The sequence below is a fragment of the Lemur catta genome, chromosome 1 (assembly GCF_020740605.2).
Source record: "Lemur catta isolate mLemCat1 chromosome 1, mLemCat1.pri, whole genome shotgun sequence".
Lineage (NCBI taxonomy): Eukaryota > Metazoa > Chordata > Mammalia > Primates > Lemuridae > Lemur > Lemur catta.
Genome location: NC_059128.1, coordinates 107,487,291 through 107,500,365, shown reverse-complemented (window position 1 = coordinate 107,500,365; position 13,075 = coordinate 107,487,291). Strand labels below are relative to the sequence as shown.

General features: G+C 58.5%; 1 protein-coding gene across 12 annotated transcripts in view; it reads left to right on the top strand.

Annotated features, from left to right (window-relative positions):
- The first annotated feature begins 934 nt into the window (after window positions 1-934).
- The window catches only part of TCF3 (transcription factor 3), a 32,025-nt gene continuing 19,884 nt past the window's right edge, over window positions 935-13,075 (top strand). For 9 of the 12 annotated variants that reach the window (XM_045543048.1, XM_045542987.1, XM_045543021.1 and 6 more), the window contains exons 1-3: window positions 939-1,044; window positions 2,813-2,944; window positions 6,309-6,381. In XM_045543048.1, the coding sequence (XP_045399004.1) occupies window positions 2,873-2,944; window positions 6,309-6,381 (145 nt within the window). In that variant the 5' untranslated portion in view covers window positions 939-1,044; window positions 2,813-2,872. Of the gene's footprint in view, window positions 1,045-2,812; window positions 2,945-6,308; window positions 6,382-13,075 lie in introns of all 12 variants that reach the window. The other 3 variants (XM_045543040.1, XM_045543030.1, XM_045543057.1) reach the window with 2 other exon arrangements.

Here is a 13,075-nt window from a genome sequence, read left to right as displayed (position 1 = left end):
CCTAAGAAAAAACTCCCGCACCCACCCCCACCCCTTCTCGCGGTCTCTCTCTCTCTCTCTCTCTCTCTCTCTCTCTCTCTCTCTCTCTCTCTCTCTCTCTCTCTCTCTCTCTCCCCTCTCCCTCTCCCTCTCCCTCTCTCTCTCTCTCTCTCTCTCTCTCTCTCAGTGTCTCTCTCTCTCTCTCCTCTCTCTCTCCCTCTCTCTCTCTCTGTGTCTCTCCCTCTCCCTCTCTGTGTGTCTCTCTCTCTCTCTCTCCTCTCTCTCTCTCTCCTCTCTCTCTCTCTCTCTCTCTCTCGTCCCGCCTCCGCAACGGGAGGGGGGACGGGGAGGGGCGGGGCCTCGTGGCAAATGGCCGGCGACCTCGCCAATCAGGCTTTGGCGACCTCCGATTGGCCACGTGCGTCCGCCTTATCTTTCAATCTCACGGTCCTTTCCTCCACTTGCGTCATGGGAGGCGCGATACGTCCACATGTGCCTCCGCGCAGGAAGATAGTCCCTCCCGCGTCCCCGCGCCGTTGGCTGAAGGCCCCTACTCGGGTGCCCCTGCTCCCAGGCTCCAGGCCCCGGGGAGGCCGTAGGGGTCCCCTCGCGGGCGCTCGCGGGGACAGAGCCGCAAGGCCGGGCGGCGCGGGCGCGGCGGAGGGATCTGTGGCGTGGCGGGCGTGGCGCGAAACGAGGCGTGGCGGGGGCGTGCCCTTCGCGGGGCGTGGCCTGCGCGGGCGCGGGCGGGGGGCGGAACATGTCTCCCGCCGCAGGAAGATGAGGCAGTGGCGGCGGCTGCGGGCGTAGCGGGCCGGAGCCGAGCCCGACCCGACGCGGGCGGCTGGCACCGCGGGCACCAAGCACGCCGCTGCCCCAGCGCCCCGGCTGGCTGCGCGCGCGCACGGGCCCGCGGGGCGGAGCGGGGGAGAGGCCCGGGCCACGCGCTGCCGCCGCCCACGCGCGACCCTCGGGGGCCCGGGCGCGGCGCCCCTTTGTCCGGGGGGGGGGCCTCGCTTCATGCCGCCACTTTCCGCGCGCCGCGCGCCTGGCCGCGCCGAGCAGGTAACCGCGCCAGGCTGGGCCAGGGGGGCGGGGGGAGGGGCGCACCCGGGACCCGCGCTTTGTGCAAAGTTGGCTGGGTGGGCGGGGGGCGCCGCGGGGGCGCGGGGGGCCGGCGGGCGGGGCCCCGGTCATTGTTCTTCAACTTTGCGCGGCGACGTGGAGGGGCCCGCGCGCCCCCCGCCTTGGCCGCGCACTCGGGACAAACTTTGCGGAGCCCGGCGGGGGCGCGGGGGGTGTCGTGGGGAGCCCCCCCAGCTCGGGCGCGGGGCTCTCGGGGCGCCCCCTCCCCAGAGCGGCTCGGCGGGCGCGGAGTGTGCGGGCAGTGGGGAGGCGGGAGAGGCCTTTTGTCTGCGCGGGGACCGGGCGGCCGCACGGGCCGCGGGCGCGGGTGGGGGCGGTCGAGGGGGGGTACCCGGGGGGAGAAACATCTGCTTCGCGTTAGTGCGGGACGGCGGCGGCGCGCGCTTCAAAGGACCCGGGCCGCGCCGCCTGCACCGGCTGGGGGTTGGGGGGGCTTTCCCGGCCGCCTCCCGCTCCTCCCCCCTCCCCAAAGAGAGACGCTGCCAGCTCCCGGTGGTTTCAAACGTCGTCCAGGTTGCCTTTCGAGTCCCCAGAAGTCCTTGTGACGCCCCACAAGTCTTTCAGCTCCCCTATAAAAGCCGAAGTCGGCGCTCCCCCTCCTCCCTCCACCCCAGTCTGTGTTAACATCGGTTTCAACTACCCCACAAAAAAGTGCGGTTTCGTACTCCTCAAAAAAGTCAGTTTCACACACTCTCCAAAAAAAGAAAGAAAACTTCGCGGGGGAGGGGGCGCGCAGGGGCGCCCGTTTCACACCCGGCCTGGTGGGCAGACAAAGAGCGGGGCTTCCTTGCTGCCAAAGTTGGGGCTTCCACGACCCCGGAATCCCTACTCCGCACCCCCAGCCCCCACCTGCCTGCCTTTTTTTGGGTAGGAGACCTTTCTCTGCTCCGTTTCCTGGGGGTGGGATGGGGCCTGGCAGGTAGAACCCCTCATCGTAGGACAGAGGCCTCCGGGGACCATGCGAGGGGGCCCTGGTCTTGGGACTCCCTCCCCCCAGGGAACAGAGGCTAGGGATGTTTTCAAAGTTACTTAAAAATAATTCCCGGATACATCGTGACAATAAAACAACCTAGGGTGGTTTTTTTTTTTTTTTTCTTTTTCTGAATTCGTTTGAGTTTTTTGGGGGGTGGAGGGAAGCTTCATGGGTCCCTTTGAAGGGCACCCCCCTCCCCCACTGAGTCTCAAAGCCAGGAAGGGGCTTCAAGGCTGTCTGACTGGTGGATTTCTCAGTTTGAATTTGGGGGTTACTTCAGTGTTCTGTGACAGCTGCTAGGGGGGTTACCAAATTTCTCTTGGGGCGGGGCTGTGCCACGCCTCCCCTTCCTGGGGTGGGGCTGGTGGGGAAGCCTGGAAGTGGCTGGAAAGGGGAGATGTGGAGCCAGGGGAGGTTTTGGCCACTCTGTATTCAGTTTAAAGCTTGCAACTTGATTCCCTGGTGGCCGCCAATGGCATCGAGGAAACTTGGATTCTCCCCACTTTTCAAACTCCCTGTGGGCTCTGAGGAAGGGTCTGCAGGGCCCCCAGCTCTGGAATTCCAGCTTCCCTGTCCTCCCCCAGACCCTCAGGGCCGTAGGGGGCTTTTTAAAGGTTTCCCCACTCTGCCTCTGTCCACATAGCACATAGGCCAGGGTCGCTCAACCTTTTTCTCTTCCCTTCCCTGTTCTCTGTCCCCGTGTCCACCCTGCAGGGCTGTTTCTAGACCCGAGGTGCCCACCCCGGCCCCAGCACCCACTGTTGCTGCCGGAGGATGAGCCAGCCACAGAGGATGGCGCCCGTGGGCACGGACAAGGAACTCAGTGACCTCCTGGACTTCAGCATGGTAAGCCTGGACCCCCGCTTTCGCCCTAGCCTGGCCCAAGCCTGTGTCTACCTGCTGGACACCTCCTCTGCCCCCAGAACCCTTGGGCATCCTTTTAAAGGGAAAGACTAGGTCGGCTGAAAAGACTCCAAGCCACAGAGCCTCGGTCTGTTTGGGTGGGTGGTCTTCTGGGAGGAGCTGGGGGAGTTGGGGTCCTCTCCGCTGGGCAGGCTGACGCCCCCATGGCAGTGTGTGCGGCATAGGGGTTTTGCCCAGCCACAGAATGGGGACAGCCTGCCACTTTACAGATGGGGAAACTGAGGCCCAGAGAGAGGGAAGGACTGCCTGGGCCTCTGGCTTCTGGTGGGGGGTGGCTGGGGCTTGGCAGCTTGGCTGGGTGAGCAAATTGTGGCTTTGACTTTCCAATCTGTGAAATGGGCACAGTTGGGATCATTTGCTCCATCATGGAGGCAAAAAAGAAAAAAAGAGAGTGGTGAGTGGACCTATGTGCTGGGAATGGGGCTGCCACGTCCTGGCCTGCACAGGGCTCCCTGTCTCATGTGGGCCCATAGGACCCATGATGAAACCAACTTCTCAGTCACACTGGATGGCTAGTGTGGGGCGGTCACCTTGCCACGAGCCGGGGTGTGGCTGAGCAAGAGGAGACCATGTTAGGAGTCCCAGGAATGGGCGTCCGCGGACGGCACCTGGCCAGGAGGAAGCGCTCTTATTATTGTCCTGGTGGTTGGGGAGAAGGCAGGCCCCATGGGGAGCGCGTGCGCATCCATAGATGTCTCAGGTGGTTTGATCCGTGTTTGAATGGCCGCTTTTGCAGCTGGGCAGATGGAGGCACAGAGAGGGTGCTGGCTCCCAGATGTCACACAGCTCAGGCTCAGTGAGGCCAAAAACCGGAGCCCCCTTAGGTGCTGCGAGCTGGTGGGTGTCTTGGAGACCCAGGGGCTTCAGTTTGCCTATCTGTGCAGTGGGGCCACGCATTGTGGGTGTCAGGGGGGCCAGTCAATGTCTCTTTGAAAAACCCAGGGGCCTCGGTTTCCTTCTTTGGGCTTGACTGTGGATGATCCCTTAAACGTACCCCCCACCCCCCACCCTGCTAAGCACCATTTTGGTTTGAAACAGGTCGGGGGAGGCACTTTCAGTCTGAATTCAACACTCCCCCGGTATGAAGCGCAGGCCACCGAAGTCTGTCAAAAACAAAAGTCCCCAAACTGAAACATCAGCCACTGTACGGAAAAACACAGCCCCCGGGACGGAGGGGCCGCAGCTCCGGAAGGGCCACGCTGGTATTTTTAAGTTCCGTTTTATTTTTGCCTTCCCGGCTGAGTAACCAGAGGTGGTTTGGTTGTTTTTTTGTTAAACTGACAAGTCACAGACTATTGGGCCGGAACAGACCAGCTTTTGGGGGGTTGTGGGGGCCCAGGTTCAGCCCTGCAGGACTCCGAGCCCCGAGCCACCAGGCGAAGGTCTCCCCCACCCCAGGTCAGAGCCATTGGCCCAGTTCACAGATGAGGAAACTGAGGCTGAGGCGAGGGGAGGTGCCGGCTTCTGGGCTTTGCATAGAGCCCCGTTTTTCCCTCCTCGATGTCATGAGGCGGGCTTGCCTGGGTGGTCAGGGGCACAGAGGCAGCCACCGCTACTGCCCAGGTTCTCTCTGTGTTTTCATAGCTGCTCCTGTGCCACCTGCCCCACAGACATTGAGTCAATTTGTGTCTTTGAAAGAACAGCTTTTTGGGCTGAAACGAGCAAACACAAATCAATTGCCCTGGGACCTTGGCTGGTGGTGATCAGTCCCCCCCAGCCCCGAGGCTGCGCAGAGGCCCACCCCGCAGCCAGAGCCCTGAGTCCATTTCACAGATGAGAAAACTGAGGCTCCACGGGGTGCGGGGGGTGGTCTGGGCTGGTCACAAGGCCTGCAGAGCCCTCAGGACACGGCCCGGTGCCCCTTCGTGGCAGGTGCCGTGTCACCGTAGCCTCTGTCCTAGAGGACAGACTGAACAGAAACAGAAGCAACCCCACGCCGCCCCCCCCCCATGCACTTCGCTGAGCCCTGGGCCTGGGGTCCATTTGGTTCTGGTCCTGGCCATGCCACCCTTCCCCCAAAGCAGGCCTCAGTTTCCAAAATGGGAGAGCGGCCCTGTTCCCTCTCTCTGGGGGGAGGTTGGGCCAGTTCCCATGTGACACACAGGATGCAGTTCTGGGTCGGAACCTACCTCCAGGCAATACCACCCCTCCCTGTGAACCAGTGCTTTGTTCTCCCGGGGCAGATGAGAATGTGGACTCAGTTTCCCCTAGAATGGGGGTGTGGGGGAGGGGTTCTGCTCCCTTGCATGGCCCCAGGTGCCCTGCCTTCACCCCCCGAGCTGTCAGCGAGGTCTTGGGGACTGCTGGGGTGACTCTGTGCAGCAAGCCCCTGGCCCAGATTCCAGCCACTTGAATCACCTGGGACTCAGGATCTTTAAACCCAGCCCCTTGGGGCAGGGCAGGGATGTGCTTTGTTTTTTCTGTGGCAAAAGGGTTTGTTGATGTTGGCTTTTTCCGGTTAATGCTGCTAAGCTGTTTAATCTTTAGGGATTTAGTGCCCTGAGTATGGGTGAGCTGGGAAGGAGGCGCCCCACACCTTAGCGCCTGGGAGCACGGCTGAATCGCTGTGTGGCATGGCCTTCCTCGGCCCCCCCAGCTTCCTGCCAGCCCCAGGGCTGCTCTGTGTCACCCCTGCCTCAACCTGCTGCCTCCTTGGGCCTCAGTTTCTCTTTCTACCAGGGGGGCTGATGCCTACCCTCATAGGGGGTGGGGGACACTTAACCCCTGTTCCCAGCTTCAGGGCCTGCCCCACAGGATCTGGTGTAAGCGCACACAGGCGATGCTTCCCGCTCTGTTGGGAAGTGTTGGCACAGTCGGTGACCCCAGCCAGTTTTCGTACATTGGGGCCTCACTTGGGAGTTTTGCAGTATTCCTCTGTTGAGGGAACATGATATTCACTCTTTAAAGTCGAAAAGTAAAGGTAAGTTTGTATCGCTTTTGGAGAGGATAAGTTGTATCCATTGCTCTGCAGAAAGCACACTGTGAACAGCAGAATCTGAAGTTCTGCTGGATACTGTTACCTACATGGTGACGCATTTAGGCACCGAGGAGGGGAGTCGTTGCCTGGCCTGTTTGCACCCTGGGGGTTGGGGCCTACGGTGCACCCAGATTTGGGGCACGACAGGCCTCGGGGTCTTTGGGTCCCCAGTGGGATGGGATGTGCCTGGGTGGAGCTAGGCTGCTGGTCCCCAAATGTCCCCAAGCCCTGTTCCCCAGTGTTGAGCCTGGGATTGCTGGGTTCAGTTTGCCACCTGCTTCCACTCACCTCTCCCTCCTCTCCCTGCAGATGTTCCCGCTGCCGGTGGCCAATGGAAAGGGCCGGCCCACCTCTCTGGCCGGTGCGCAGTTTGGAGGTTCAGGTAGGACCACAGCTCCCGACCATTGCCTGTAGGGATCTGTTGGGGATGGAGTGTAGGGTGCGGGGGATGGGGGTGGGCAGAGCAGATCAGGTGGGGGCAGTGAGCCTGAGAGCCCCCACCCACTGTCCTTCGCACAACCTGACCGGGCCTGGTGGACAGAGCCCAGCAGACAGTGTGTTGTCCTGTTGGGCCCCCCCACCCCTTGTGTTTAGAGTCTGGGCCCTGGTCTTGGAGTGGGGGCTGGTGGGGGCTTGGCCTTTGTGCAAATGGGGGGCTTGAGGCTTTGTGTTTCTAGTCCGTGCACAAGGGGGAAACTAAGGCTCAGAGGAGTTGTGACATGGAGCCCCAGGTCCGAGATCCCACCCACTTTGTAAGCCCCAGATGAGGTCCAGCTGCCCCAACTGTTTTCACCCACTTATGTATTAGACACTTACTATATACAAAGTCCAGCACTACGGTGACCAGGTTTCCTGGTGTGCCCAGGACTAAGGCAGCCCCGGGGGCTCCATAGGATCTGGGACTTGGAGCACTAAAACCGTAGACTTCCCAGGCTGACCCCGACAAGTCTGTCACCCTGACCGATGCCATGGGTGGGGGGTATTGGGGATTGGGAGCCAGCAGGGAGGAGGGCTGAGAATTGACTGAAGGCTCAGCCGGGCACAGTGGCTCTCGCCTGTGATCCCAGCACTCTGGGAGGCCAAGACAGGAGGAATCACTTGAGGCCAGGAGTTCCAGACCAGCTTAGGCAACACATTAAGACCCTGTTTCTATAAAAAAAATTTAAAAATTAGCCAGGTGTGGTGGCATGTGCCTATAGTTCCAGCTCTCGGGAGGCTGAGGCAGGAGGATGGCTTGAGCCCAGGAGTTGGAGGCTGCAGTGAGCTGTGATTGTGCCACCGCACTCCAGCCTGGGCAACAGAGCGAGACCCTGTCTAAAAAAAAAATGGCACGTGGGCAGGCCTGGGAGGAGCACGTGGCAGGGCCAGGCCGCAGCCCGGGGAGGGGAGGTCTCCAGGGAGTGAGTGTTCGAGCAGAGACCTGAGGACATGAGGAAGGGAGCCATGAGGGTGTGGGGGAAGAGTGTGCCAGGCAGCAGGCTCAGCCTGCGCAGAGGCCCTGAGGCCTGGCAGTGCCCAGCTGTTGGAAGCACAGTGAGAAGGGCAGTGTGGTCAGAAGGCTGTGAGGTAAGGACAGGGAGGGGATGGGGCAGGTTGCTGTGGTTCTCATGGGCCACAGAGGGGCATCTGTCTCTGTTCCAAAGGCAGCAGGGAGCCACGGAGGGTTGTGGGCAGAGAGTGGTCTGTTGTATGTTTCAGGAATTCCACCCTGGCTGTCCCAAGGAGCCCTTGGGGAAGGCCGTGGCAGGCACATCTTCAAGGCTGTTTTAGGGTCTCCAGTGCCTTTGATTGTCTTCTTGGATTTGAATGTCTTCCTGGATGTCTTGAATTTGGGGCCTCTTAGGCTGTGTCCATCCCCGACTATGGGATCAAGGTGGACAGTTCTGTCTTACAGTTGTTTCCAAAAGCCACTGGGGGTGACCTTTGGGCTCCACCTGGGGGAGGAGGAGTTTTCAGGGGTGGCCAGGGTGTTTTATGTTGGCACCCCCACCCCCAAAGGGAGGGACATCACGTTGCTGCCCCACTGGCCTTCCCCTCGGCCTGAGGAAGTCACTGCAGGGTGGCCGGAGTGCTCCCGGAGGCCTGGAAATCCCCATGGCCGCCTGCCATCCCCCCGGAAGCAGCCCCCAGGAACTGGAGGTGCTGACACTTCCCTGCCTCAGCAGAGGGTCAGGGCCGGGGGCTTCCTGGAGGAGGTGGTGCAGACACAGCGGCAGTCCCCTGTTGTCCCCCCAGACCTCTGCCCCAAGCTTACAGCAGTGTCTGGCAGGGAGGCTGGGGTGGGAGGGGGTTGTCTGTCTTTCCTCATCCACTGTCCTCCCTCATTCTTCCTCTCCTCCTGCCGACCCTGAGCAGCCTGAGCCGTGGTGGTGGGCTTGGCTCAGAGAACGTTCCCTCCGGGCCAGCCATGCCTGGCGCTGGCAGGAGCCCTGTAACCACTTGCAGATAGATGTTCTGGTAGCCTTGGGCCCCCAAATGCATCAGGCTGAGTTTTCAGGAGGCTTGTGAGGCCCATCATGCTGCATTTACTGCCCTTGAGGGATGTGGTGTGGTTGGTCTGACCTGGGACACCGCTGTCCCCCGGTTCAGTTCCAGCAGCTAACACCAGCCTGAGCCCCGGGGTGGCACAGGACAGGGAGCCCTAAGGTCTGAGCTTAGACACCACACTCCCCCTCGCTTTCTGGAGCTCCAGGCCCCAGACAAGCTGTGTCACCTGTGTCAGGCAATGTTACTTTTCTGAGCCTCAGTTTCCTTGTCTGCACAATAGGTGTCCGCCCTGTCCTCAGAGGACTCTGGAGTTGGCGGGTGTGAGAGGGGTCTGTAAGCTGTGGGGCACGTCTTGACGGAGTCCTCTTGGCCCTGCCTGGACCTCGTGGTTAAAGGGACCCCGGGACTGCAGTCACCCTGAGCTCGCAGAAGACCCTGGGTGGCGGGGGCCTGGCAGTCCATCAGCAGGGTGGGGCAGCCCCGGGGCTGTGGGACCCCTGCCAGGCCCCAGAGGGGTACAGCCTTCTTTCAGACGGGCTCAGTCGGTTTTCGGGGGACACCGCCATCTGTCAGGACGTCCCAAATGCTAGAGTGCCGTGGCGTCAGCCTAGCTCACAGCAACCTCCAACCCCTGGGCTCAAGTGATCCTCCTGCCTCAGCCTCCTGAGTAGCTGGGACCACAGGTCTGAGCCACCGTGCCCGGCCAGTGATGTTTCTTGTTAACAGTTTCTCATACTAGAGACCCCTTGAATTTCGGGCATCCCGTTTTAGCCGCTGAATCAGCTCCGCCAGCAGCATCATTCACTTGCGATTGCCTGTGTGTGTTCTGGAGTGGTGCCGTCAGAGGCTGCATTTCTGAACCCCAGGCAGGTCGTCTCTCCTCTCTTGGGAACAGCCTCTGAGTGGGCGCAGCAAGTGACTCCCTCTGACACTTTTCCTGGGGGTGTCCTTACTTACTGCTTGTGGAGATCTGGTCCACGTCTCTTGTTCATTTTAGCATTTTCTTAGGGAAAAAAATCATCTCAGCCACGTATTAAAATGCCTCGAGGGTTCTGTTCTTTAAGAACCCGTGGAGTCACCTGTTGTTTGTTTGCTCACAAGGATCTGCAGTGTGTCTCCGCCGACCTTTACTTATTACTTACGTTTGTTCCTCTTTGTTCCTCTGTCCTTGATTCAGCTGCCTGGGCTTTATCTACTTTATTGATCTTCCAAGGAATTTGCTTCATTGGTGGATCAATACTTGTCAATTAATTGACTGCTTTTCTTTTTTATCTTAATTTCTCCTTTTTTTAAAGTTTTTTTTTCCCCAACTTTTGAATCGAAATCCTCATTTGTTTGCTTCTGTTCTCTTGTTCAGTAGCCAGAGTATTGAGGATTATAAATTTTCCTCTGAGGACCGTGTTAGTCTTACTCCATCGCTGCCAATAATATGCATTTTCGTTGTATTAGGTACTTGATAAATTTTTCTTTTTGATGGACAAAATCTCGCTCTGTCACCGAGGCTGGAGAGCAGTGGTGTCATCACAGCTCACTGCAGCCTCCAATTCCTAGGCTCAAGCGATCCTCCTGCCTCAGCCTCCCAAATAGCTGGGACTATAGGTGCCACCACCATACCTGGCTAATTTTTATATTTTTAGTAGAGATGGGGTCTCTCTCTTGCTCAGGCTGGTCTCAAACTCCTGGCCTCAAGTGATCCTCCTGCCTCGGCCTCCCAAAGAGCTGAGATTACAGGTGTGAGTCACCACACCCAGCCTGATACTTTATTTTTTTAAAAAAGATGATTTCTGAGTTCCAAATTGGGTGAGGAGTGTTTGTTTCTTGATTTCTTGGCCTCCAGTGTCAGAAATCAGATGTGGCTTCAGCGGTGGCTGCTGTTTGGAAGCCACATCTGTCCTGCTCTGGCCGGTGGACGGGCCACTTGAGCAGTGGGGTCTTTCCTGAGTACTTGGGAGGTAGTTTGACATGGGGCTGTGAGGTCTTTAGCCTGTAGCCGCACCGTGTTTAGAGATTTAATCTGTTAGATGTCGAGGACGACGAGCAGGGATGTTGCCCCACCCTCGTGTTTGCTGGTGTCTGTTTTTGCGTATTCTGACGCCGGGTTATCGGGCGTGTGGAGGCCACAGACAGCAGGATGCGTTGTGGGTCGGGCATCTTCACGGCAAAGCACCCTGTGCCATGGTGAGAACTCGTCCCCCAGATTCATACTGTATGTGCCTGTCACAGCCTCTGCTTTCGTGCGCGTGGCCTGGTGTGTCCGTGTGTACCTGGTTATGGTCTGACCGGGTTACTTGTTCCAGAACTGTCTATTGCAGGTGCCATGTCTTTAGATTTAAGTAAATCGAGTCCAGGTCCATCTTACCTCTCAGCCTTCCCTCCATACTCTCTTGTTTTCCAGTTTCCGTCTTTGTGCCTGCAATGACCTCTGTCCAGCGCGTCTCCCTGAATCGTTCTTGGAAGGTCTGTGCCAGTTTGTGGCTCTAGCAGCGATTGTTTTCCTAGTTGTGAATAACGGATGTAAACGCTCTGGTTTTCGCTCTTTGCGCTTCAGAAGTGAAATCGCATCTCCCCCTTTTGCAGGGCAGAGGAAGAGTGAGCTGCTCTGTCTCTTCCGCCCTGGTGTTTGGTGTCAGTAAATCGCCACTTTTAAAAAACATTGTGTCTCTTCGTTTGTGGGTTGTATATTATTTGTATTTTGCTGGGAAACATTTGTACCGTTACAATGGTGACTCTGCCCTGTGAGGGCCCTAGCAAACAACTTCTCTTTTATGCTTTAGTTTTCTTGTCTGTAAAATGGGGATAATTGTGGCCATGGCAAGGATTCGATGATGTAAAACACTCCACGTGCCCAGAAGGGCATGGTCCTGTAATTTCCGGGCGTGCTCTGTAATTTCCTCGAGGACACGTGGTGATTGCTGTCTTCATAGTCATCTGTCCTGGGATAAATCGTTCTCTAATCCCCAGACTTCGTCTTCCCTTTCTGTTGTGTGTGTTTCCCTCACGTGTCTGTTGCTTGCAGAGAGGTCGCAGGTTTTGGGGGCATTCTTGGGTGCTGCCTGGGTACTCCTAGACACCTATAGGGACAGGTGGGGGGGGGTTTCTGTTGTCACTGATGTGAAATTTGCAGTGGAAAGGGGGGAACCTGTTTCTCTGTGAATTATTGTTTGCATATTTGTTGGATCCTCACTCTCAGGGTCTGCTCTGCTCACCGGGGAAGCCCCCAGGGCTTGTGGCTGACTCTCTGGGGTCTGGGGAGAGTTTGGGTTTGGAGGAGCCCCTGGTTTCTGCCAGAGGAGGGCTGACATGTTGCCTGCAGGGCCTCACGGCTACTCCGCCCCAGGGTACATCCTGCCACTTAGGGGGCTCCACTCAACATTCTCTGCTCGCCAGGGGTGGGCCTCAGGCCCCACTCTCCTGCGCCCCAGACGCCAGGGGCGGACGTAGGAGGGTTTCCCTGGATGCCCAGCCCCCACAAGGAAGGGCTCCAAGCTGCTCCAGTGCCACTTTCTTACCCACGTCCAATCCTCTGCAGGACACTAGGAGCGTCCTAGCTGCACCCTGTGGCCACTGCCTGCCCTGGGAGTGTCAATAAGGTTCCAAATTCTGCAGACCTGAAAAGCAAAAGAGGAAGATAAAAGGGGCAAAAGTTAGTGAGTCTGGGCAGAGGACACATCCTGCCTCCCTGGAGCCCCTCCCTCAGTTTTTGCTTCTATAAAAATTGAAAGCTGCCTCCCACCCCCAAACCAGCGTCTGATCTTGCCCCTCGTGAGCCCCCAGGTGACTAGAAGTGGGTCAGAGAAGCGTCTCGGCCCTCGGGGCAGTGGGGCAGGTCGGTTTCTTTAAGATTTTTAATTATAACAAAAGGAGGGAGAGCTGGCCAGCTCGGAGGTCTCGTTGACCACGCGTGCTGGGGGTGGCCCCACGCGGGCCTGAGTGGAGCAGAACGTGAGCAAGCACTGCTGAGGTGCTTGTCTTAAGGCGTCGCTGTTCGTTTTATTTGTCAGGTGCAATCATGGTCAGTGATGGTTGGGGTTATCGTCACTAGTAGTTTAGTCGTTACTTTTGGGGGCTGCGTTGTCCAGCACAGCAGCCGCCAGCCACAGATGGCTATCTGCGTCACACTCGTCAGAGTCACACGGAATTGGAAGTTCTTTCTCCCCAGTGTCTCTGGCCACATTTTAAGCTTGTTGGACAGCATGGCTGGAGAACTTTTTGGTCATGGCGGATAGTTAGTTCCATTGGAGAAACAGTCATTTCTGAGCAAAATAAAGAAGTGGGAGGCAAGTGTGTGGGGGACCTGGGCTGGGATGGGGCAGGGGCAGGCCCAGGCAGGGGTCCATTGGGAGGACCGGAGAGGGCTGAGGTCAGGGAGGAGTTTGGTCTCTACCCTGAGGGTGATGGGAGGCATTAGAGGGAGGTGGGACAGCCAGGTTTTGCCTCTAAAAGCTCCCGTGCCCAGGCATAGGTGCGGGGACTAGAGCTGGGGTTCTGATCTAGTGAGGCCACCTGGGGTACAGCATAGGAGGGGAATGGTTCCCAGGGCTCTGGCCTGAGACCCCTGGGTCGGGGCACATTGCAGAGGTGGGGCTGCA